This window comes from Cebus imitator, unplaced genomic scaffold, assembly GCF_001604975.1.
Source record: "Cebus imitator isolate Cc_AM_T3 unplaced genomic scaffold, Cebus_imitator-1.0 Scaffold543, whole genome shotgun sequence".
NCBI classification, from domain to species: Eukaryota; Metazoa; Chordata; class Mammalia; order Primates; family Cebidae; genus Cebus; species Cebus imitator.
In genome coordinates, this window is record NW_016107858.1 from 333,873 (window position 1) to 343,429 (window position 9,557).

Genomic DNA, 9,557 nt, shown 5'->3' on the forward strand with positions numbered 1-9,557 from the left:
GCCTCCCAAAGTGCTGGGATTACAGGCTTGAGCCACCGCGCCCGGCAACTCTGTCAACTTCTGATCTCTGTTCAAAATCCCAGTATTTTCTGACAGGTGAAAAGTTTAAAAAATGAACAAAAAGAAAAAGAAAAAAAGGATAAGTGAGAAAAAAAAAAATCCATGATACCTTCCTATATTAAGGACCTTTTTGTGAAACCATAGCCCTAATTCCTACCTGGGTGCCAGATCTGGAAAGTTCCTACCCCTTGGGTTAGTCAGTAGGTATTTCCTGAGCAATTACCATGTCTCTTTTTTAGGTGCTATTGGGAATAAAGAGGTATAAAGGTAGATGAGACTTGATTCTAATAAGTTGAAGAAAAACTTATCAAATGATTAAAATTGTATTTGACACATGATACTAACATTGGGGAAAGGAGAAGAGAAAAAAATAGGAGGCTGGGAATTTGTTTTAAATCTACTTTGTATCAGGTACAGTTAGGTATATTAGTCATAGATATTATTTATAAGCACTGAAGGAATTTAGTGAAAAGGGATGGCATTTTGGACTAACATTGGCGACAAGGGACAGCATTTTGGACCTAAACCATCAATTTAGGTTTAGAATGAGAAATTTCAAAGACAAGGTGGGCCATCTTACGTCATTCTATTTAAGGAAAGTATGAACTAATATAAGAATATCAACATATACATGGTGTGTGAGTTAGGAAAAGTGGTCTTTAGGGAAGATTAGTTTGGGGGCAGTGTGTGAAACATATTCAAAGCGAGAGAGAGCAGGAACAGGTATTAGAGTCTGTTGCAGCAGTCCAGGTGGGGTTCAGGTGATGGTGACAATGCTAAGAGAAAGGAAAGCGTAGATTAAGAAGATTTTTTTTTTTTTTTTTAATTTTTTTATTTTTAAAGAGACAGGGTTTCACCATATTGGGCAGGCTGATCTCAAACTCCTGATCTTGTGATCTACCTGCCTTGGCCTCCTAAAGTGCTAGGATTACAGGCGTGGGCCACCACACCGGCCAGAAGATCATTTTGGAGAAAGGCTTTCCTCACTGATTGCATAATGGATGAAGGAGGAGAAAGAGTCAGAAATAATTCTAAGATTTCCCAGCTTTGTAACTTTAAACATGGTGCTGCCATCTTCAGGGATGGGGGAATAGTGAATGGCACTGGTTTGGGTAAGGAGATGAAGTGATGTTTTACATTTTTAATTTATTGATTTCTGAGGTGCCAGCTGAGAATCCAAGTGATAAAGAGGAGCTGTGAATTGCTATGAAGCTGATTTTAGGGAAAATTAAGTTGTAGCAAAGTATAGGATATGTTTGGAGGGTTAAGACAATGGAATTTGGGATACTAGCTGGGAGGCCATTGCAGCAGACTGGGCATGAAAAGTAAAAGAATTAGGCCAAAGTTGGTGGGAATGGAGAGTAAGGAGTAAATCTATTCAGTAGCAGTACTGCTCCAAATGCCTTATCTGCTGTTGGGGCATGGAGCATATCCCAGCCACTAGGCATATAGACTAGCTGGTAGTATTAGACATATTTGGTAAACTCAAAACTTGCTGCTTGGAACTCCCAGTAGTTTGTGACTGTTTCTTCTCAGAGGAGAGGGCTTTCTGCTCTTGATTTGGTGACCTGAGCTAAACTTTGGCTTTGCAGTTCTGCAGCACCACTTCTGATCTAGCTTTTCATTAACTTTTTTTTTCTTTTTCTTTTTTTGAGATGGAGTCTTGCTCTGTTGCCCAGGCTGAAGTGCAGTGGTGCAGTCTTAACTCACTGCAACCTCCGCCTCCTGGATTCAAGCAATTCTTTGCCTCAGCCTCCCGAGTAGCTGGGGTTACAGGTGTCCACCGCCATGCCCAGCTAAGTTTGTATTTTTAGTAGAGATGGGATTTCACCATCTTGGCCAGGCTGGTCTTGAACTCCCAACCTCAGGTGATCCATCTGCCTCGGCCTCCCAAAGTAGTGCTGGGATTACAGGTGTGAGCCACCATGCCCGGCCCTCATTAACAGTTTTTACAGAGTACTTTAGGGTAGCCACACCTAAATAGGATGCTTCATCCCATGCTGAAAAGAGCATGGTAAAAGTGGCAAGTAGCTTAAGACACTGAACTGCTGAGATTGCTGAGATGAATTTCTTGGCTGTGGTGGACAGGTTGACAATGGAAACTGACTGCCAGAGGGCTGTCACATCTTTAGGAAGATGTTTTTTCTGTTTTACTGAACAGATCATCTAAGCCCCAGTTTATTTCTTCCAACTCTTTACATCAAGAAATGGGCCTTATGTAGTTCCTGTGTAGGCCTTTTTGGAGTAGGCCCCATTCATCATTCCTCCTTTTCATGTCTCTGTTTACTACCATTGTTACCCTCATTTTGAAATATAATTCATGCCTCTTACTTGCCTGCCACTTGGGTACACATACATTTTCTTTTATCTCATGTGGTTTTTTTTTTTTTTTTTCTTCGATACAGAGTCTTGCTCTGTAGCCCAGGCTGGAGTGCAGTGGCTTGATCTTGGCTCACTACAACCTCTGCCTCCCAGGGTCAAGTAATTCTCCTGCCTCAGCCTCCAGAGTAGCTGGGACTACAGGCACACACCACCATGCCTGGCTAATTTTTGTATTTTTCGTAGAGACGGGGTTTCACTATGTTGTATGTTGGCCAGGCTGGTCTGGAACTCCTGACCTCATGATCCGTCCGCTTTGGCCTCCCAAAGTGCTGGGATTATAGGCGTGAGCTACTCCACCTAACTCTTATGTCTTTTCTTTATGCATTTGCAGGGTTGGTAGAGACATTGGGTTAGTTTTTTCTTCCTTTTCTTTGTTTACTTTAAAATGCATTTCCTGCTTCAACAGATATGGGTTTAGAGTGTCCAGTATGCAAAGAAGATTACACAGTTGAAGAGGAAGTCCGGCAGTTACCTTGCAATCACTTCTTTCACAGCAGTTGTATTGTACCATGGTTAGAACTGGTAAGTACAGCAAGTCATGGCTTCTTGGGGGGATGATTGAGAGTACAGGTATAGTTAACAGTTCCTCGAGATCCAAGTAGATCAGATTTTATCCCATAAATCCCTGGCTGACTCTGATACTGTTATTTGTTTAGAACTTTTCTGGCCAAGGGTTACAAACTGTGTTCCACAGGCCACTGTGGCCCCCCGCCTGTTACTGTAAATAATTTTTTTTTTTTTTTTTTTTGAGATGGAGTCACACTCTGTTACCCAGGCTGGAGTGCAGTGGCCCCGTCTCAGCTTACTGTAGCCTCTCCTGCCAACTTTAAGCGATTATCCTGCCTCAGCCTCCTGAGTAACTGGGATTACAGGTGCCCACCACCACGTCTGGCTAATTTTTGTGTTTTTAGTAGAGTCAGGGTTTCACCATGTTGATCAGGCTGGTCACAAACTCCTGACCTCATGATCCGCCCTCCTCGGCCTCCCAAAGTGCTGGGATTACAGGTGTCAGTCACCATGCCCGACTGCAAATAAAATTTTATTGGAACACAGCTATGTTTATTTGTTTATAGATTGTCCATGGCTACTTTTGTGCTACATCAGCAGAGCTGATTATTTATAACAGCTGTGGTGTGGCCTGCACAGCCTAAAATATTTGTTTTCTGTCCCTTTATGTATTTATTTTGAGACAGAGTCTCACTCTGTCACCCAGGCTGGAGTGCAGTGGTGTGATCTCTGCTCACTGAAACCTCCACCTTTTGGGTTCCAATGATTCTCGTGCCTCAGTCTCCAGAGTAGCTGGGATTACAGGCATGCACCACCACACCCGGCCAATTTTTGTATTTTTAGTAGAGATGGGGTTTTGCCATGTTGCCCAGGCTTGTCTCAAACTCTTGACCTCTAGTGATCCGCCTGCCTCGGCCTCCAAAAGTATTGGGATTACAGGTGTGAGCCAGTGCACCTGGCCAATTTTCCTGTCCCTTTAAACAAAAAGTTATTTGACCTCTGCTCTAGATCATATGGGAATTAATGGGCAGTTACCCTCTTGTCATAGATCGCTCTCTGTTTGTGGTTAGCTCTGTTTGGTGGTATGTGTGAGCTGTTACTAAGTTGCTGGACTAGAATTGTGCCTGTCAGTTCTGCTTAAAGTTCTGTTTGGGAGATATCCTGGTATCACACCTTAGACGCCAGAGCATGTGGTATGAGGATGCATTCCCTCTTGTTTTTCTATTCCAAGTCATCAGTTTTGATGTGACAATTCTCAGGGTTACTTAAGTGTGCAGTACTCCCAGCTTCTCAGGCCAGGATCTTCACATAGACTAATATTTTTCTGTTTCAGCATGACACATGTCCTGTATGTAGGAAGAGCTTAAATGGTGAGGACTCTACTCAGCAAAGCCAGAACTCTGAGGCCTCTGCAAGCAACAGATTTAGCAATGACAGTCAGCTACATGACCGATGGACTTTCTGAAGCTAAAGACCACGCCTGAATCAGGGCTATGGTAATCATCTTACCATAGCTGTAAATTGTATCAAAACAAAAAATTAGTAGATGGATATAGGAATCACATAAGAAACCCAATGCATAATATGAATGCAATGAATGTTTTTCTTCTCTAAATTTAAAGTTAGTATCTACAGATGGAATTGTATCTACAACAAAATGCCTCTTATTCATGAAATCAGAGTGATAATTTTCTAAGTGTGAAACTTAATTATGTAGGGCTCCCCCCACCTGAATAGAATCAATCCCTTAAAGTCTAGTTAGGGTCCTGCTATCTGTCATATTGCCTTTGTAACAGAGGTTTCCACCTCCTTCTCCACCCTCTACCCCACCATTAGTGTATTTTACTATAAAAACAGTGGAACCACAGCCCTAAAGTCCTGCTGATATAAAGTCCTTTTGTCTTAATTGTACTTAAACAAACAAAAAAAATCTACTCTTGATCACATTAGCTGTGAGGTGAGGCCAAAATTAATTCAGGAATCTAAGACTGATAATTTTGTTTTGTCTTGATTCCCAGAGCACAAATCAAAGAAGAATTACAGTGAGAAGGGAAAAGTGGTTTACCATCATGGTGCTTTGGTTTTCTTATTTTAATTTTTAAAGACTACTTCAGTTGATGCAGTTTCCCCAGAAAACTACATAACGTATTTTGGGAGACGTATGTTGGTAGGAATCTGATTCCACTTCCTTTTTGGGAAAGAGTTGGGCAGCATACAGACATAGAAAGACAGATGTTTGAGATCTTTGCTTTTAAGATTGTAAAAAATGATCCCCAAATCATTGATTTTTGTTTGTTTCTTTCTGTTGCCTAGGCTGGAGTACAGTGGCACGATCTCAGCTCACCACAGCCTCGATCTCCCATGCTCAAGTGATCCTCCCACCTCAGCCTCCCTAGTAGCTGGGACTACAGGCATGTGCCACTATGCCTGGTTAATTTTTGTGTTTTTATAGAGATAGGGTTTTGCCATGTTGACCAGGCTGGTCTCAAACTCCTAGGCTCGAGCGATCCACCTGCCTCAACATCTCAAAGTGCTCAACTCATTGTTTACTGTCTTTTTTCCTAGTAATCTTAAAATAATTTGTGTCACAGAAATAGATGCAGTACGCATCTGCAGGCACTTCACTGTTTTTAGTAACCCATTGGTCTTCAGGAGTTAAGATTTTACGTTGTCACATTTTAACTCTTTAAGCCTATTTTTCATCTCTGAAACTTTCCTTTTCTGCTTGGTTCTGGCTGTACTTGGACTCAAACTGACCAATGTGATCATGTCCGAAACAGCTTGGCCTGGGAGAGGTAGGCCTTATATTTTCAGCCTAGTAGCATCCCATGCCCATGCTCTTTGTAGTATTTAAGTATTTAACGTTGAATAAATGAAGAAGGTCAGCAACGTTGTGGAAACTTCAAAATCTCAAAAGGGGAGACATAACAGCTGTTGGTGTACCAAAAGAAGGTACTTAGGGGCACCATTAATATTGTCACATTAGCCTTTGATAGTTAGAATGATCAGAACAAGAACACCACTCTTTAATGGGTTTCTTTCTTGGCTAGAAGTCTCCTCAGTTTTTGTTGACTATCATATGCCAATTTGTAGGTGGTGGAAGGGAGCTAGAGATACCTTTTTCTTTACTTCGACAGAGGATAAAGGAGTCAGGGAGGGAAAGGAAAAAGTGGGGGGTGGCCTGCTGAAATAATAGCCTGCCTCTAAAAGTTGCGACCAGGAAGTATGATTCAGCTGGGCTCAGAGGGAATAAAAGATGTTTTCTCATATACCTCCCGTATCACACCTCTGTCGTGATTGTTTATTTGGGGAATGAGATCTACTTACTGTGGGTAGCCCCTGAAATGTAGCTTGAGAATACATACTGGTTTTGAATTGGGGAGGAAGACTTAAGGAAATGAGAGGTGAATTGTGAATATTTGGCCGCTACTTAGATGGAGGAAGGCTGTGTTGAAACACATTAGAGTTTTGAAGTACACAATGTCAGTTGTCTCAGAAAAATTATCATTGCCTGGACACTTTTGTCTGCCCATCAGCGTCTGGAAATGCCAGGACAGGCAGTTGTAGTTTTACTTAAGGCTAGAGAACTAATGCCTAGAGAACTAGAAAGGATCTGAGTTCTTTACAAAGATCTGAAAGCTTTACAAGTGGTAGAGACAAAGTGCTGGATAGGGATCTGCCTTTTTATACACAGTATAGCAAATAGCATCAGACTAAGTTATCTGAAATTTTCTTCACTTTTTTTGCTTTGATGGATGGAGGACGTGAGACTCATTTTGCTATTTCCCAGACCTGTCCCTTTTAATGAATCTGTTGTGTTTCTTCTTACAATGGGAGGTACCTCAGATGTCCAGGTTAATTTATGTTGAGGAGTTAGGGTTCTTTGGAGATTTATTATTATTATTATTATTATTATTGAGACAGAGTCTCTCACTCTGTCACCTATACTGGTGGGCAGTGGCATGATCTCAGCTCACTGCAACATCTGCATCCTGGGTTCCAGTGATTCTTCTGCCTCGGCCTCCCAAGCAGCTGGGATTACAGGTATCTGCCACCATGCCCAGCTAATGTTTTATATTTTTAGTAGGGATGGGGTTTTTGTCATGTTGGCCAGGCTGGTCTTAAACTCCTGACCTCAGGTGATCTGCCTGCCTTGGCCTCCCAAAGTGCTGGGATTACAGGTGGGAGCCACCATGCCCAGCCTGAGATTTATCCTAAAGAATTGGTTCGCCGGGCGCGGTGGCTCAAGCCTGTAATCCCAGCACTTTGGGAGGCCGAGGCGGGTGGATCACGAGGTCAAGAGATCGAGACCATCCTGGTCAACACGGTGAAACCCCGTCTCTACTAAAAATACAAAAAATTAGCTGGGCATGGTGGCGCGTGCCTGTAATCCCAGCTACTCAGGAGGCTGAGGCAAGAGAATTGCCTGAACCCAGAAGGCGGAGGTTGCGGTGAGCCGAGATCGCGCCATTGCACTCCAGCCTGGGCAACAAGAGCGAAACTCCGTCTCAAAAAAAAAAAAAAAAAAAAAAAAAAAAAAAAAGAATTGGTTCACACAGTTATTGAGGTTGCAAAGTTCTGAGATCTGCAGTGGGCCAGCTAGAAATCCAGGAGAGCTGCTGGTGTAGTTCCAGCCTGACAGCCAGCATGGAGACCCAAGAAAGAGCTGATAGTTCCACTCCAGTTCAAAGGCAGGAAAAGACTGAGGTCTTGGCTCAAGCAGTCAGGCAGGAGGAGTTTTCCCTTACTTGTTCTGTTCAGACCTTCAACTCATTGGATGAGGACCACTCACATTAGGGAGGGCCATGTGCTTTATTCAGCCTACTGATTGGAATGTTAGTCTCATCCAAAACCACCCTCACTGGCACACCCAGAATACTCTGTGACCAAATATCTGGGTGTCCTGTGGCCTAGTCAAGTTGACACATAAGATTAACCATCACAAGAGGAAAAACAGAAATGATGCATATATACAGAGTGTTCCCAATCCCACTTAAGTTTCACCAAGTGAATAATGTGTCTCTATGAGAAATGCTTGCTTTGGCTTAGAGACCTCAGTACTGGTTACTGAGTTACTGACCTCAATACATAGTTAAGCAGTGGAAGAAATGTATATGGGATGTTTGCTGTGTATATAATGTCTATTTTTTCTTTTTAGCCTAAATTAACCCTGGAAGTCTGAGAGACCTCCCATTCTGGGAAGAAGCATTTTAGATTATTTGGTCTAACACCAGAACATGGTTGCGGTTAAGCATTTACTTCTAGGAATGCCATGTCCTTAAATGTTTCAGACACAGTTTAGATAAAATGCCCAAGGCAGGAGGCTGGATAGCCTGGACTTTTCAGATGTTCATTCTTTTACAGCTGGAAGGCTTACACACTCAGGAATCTGGAGACTTATAGAGTCAGGGGAGAGACAGTTCAACTTGCCCTGATTGTCAAAGAGAAAATTTGCGATTTCTGATCTTGGAACCCTTAGTTTGAACTTGAGGTCTTTAAATTCATGTTAAGCAGCCCTTTGAATTTTATGCAGTGCTGAACAGATTATTTTCTTATTCTGAATGACTTTTCATCTATATCTTTTCCATTATAATTCCAATAGTATATATGTATCCTCTTGTCTGTTACAGTTTGAAATGAGGGAAAAAATTATTTGGTTAGCACATAATTAGGAAAGATTTCTTAGAGATTGGTAGACTTGGGAGTTGTGAGGTCATATAGGGCAGTACCTTGATTTATTGCTTCTGTGGTAGTTTCCAGATAGGTTAGTCTAACCCATCTTCACATGGGTTAGTTGTGGTTGGACAGAACTAGAGAGTCTGATGGGAAGAGCAAGATTTAGCTGATATCTCCAATATCTTTCAAGTTTCAGAATTAATGAGTTGGGAGCAAGGAGAAGAAATAACCCCAGCATTAAAAATTAATTTTCCGTCAAAGTTCCTGTTGCCGGTTCTCTGAAGAGTTAAGAAACTTGGAGAATCCAGAAAGACATTTTGTCCCTGTTGCTGTAGCTCTTTGACTCTTTCCCTACAATAATGCTTTAATTTATGAGAAAAAGTCTAGAGGATGTAGAAATGGCTGTTAAATAGCTTCCTTTTAGCTCATCATAAAGTGTATCAGCATTTGCTGCGTAATAGTTGGGCAGGTGCTTCTTAAATGTTTTCTTTGAGCAGGAATTGGTGCAGGAATTGGCTCTCAAGTTAGAAGGAAAATTTGGGGGGAAGAACTTGAGTTTTCCCCAGTCTTTGATTAAATAGCTATTAGGAAAAAAATTTCTTGCTTATGTCTTTGTATTGCATATTTATATATATATATATATATATATATATATATATATGAATATATGTGTAAATATAGATATTTATATTCACAAACACATATTGCACATTTCACACTGGAGGAAGAAGGGATATGGTATGCACTGAGGTAAAGTGAGCAGGGATACAGAAGAGGGCTAGAGCCTCACAATCTGATTCTCTTGTTGTACATAACCTGATCGTCAAAGAGAAGAGAAAACTTGTGATTTCTGATCTTGGAACCCTTAGTCTGAACTTGAGGTCTTTAACTTCATATTAAGCAGCCCTTTGAATTCCATGCAAAGGGTCTGT

General features: G+C 41.6%; 1 protein-coding gene across 1 annotated transcript in view; it reads left to right on the plus strand.

Annotated features, from left to right (window-relative positions):
• Positions 1-4,999, plus strand: part of RNF115 (ring finger protein 115) — an 80,442-nt gene extending 75,443 nt beyond the window's left edge. The window contains exons 7-8 of the mRNA XM_037733688.1: positions 2,836-2,964; positions 4,283-4,999. Coding sequence (XP_037589616.1) covers positions 2,836-2,964; positions 4,283-4,414 — 261 coding nt within the window. The 3' untranslated portion in view covers positions 4,415-4,999. The remainder of the gene's footprint in view (positions 1-2,835; positions 2,965-4,282) is intronic.
• Positions 5,000-9,557: the final 4,558 nt, after the last annotated feature.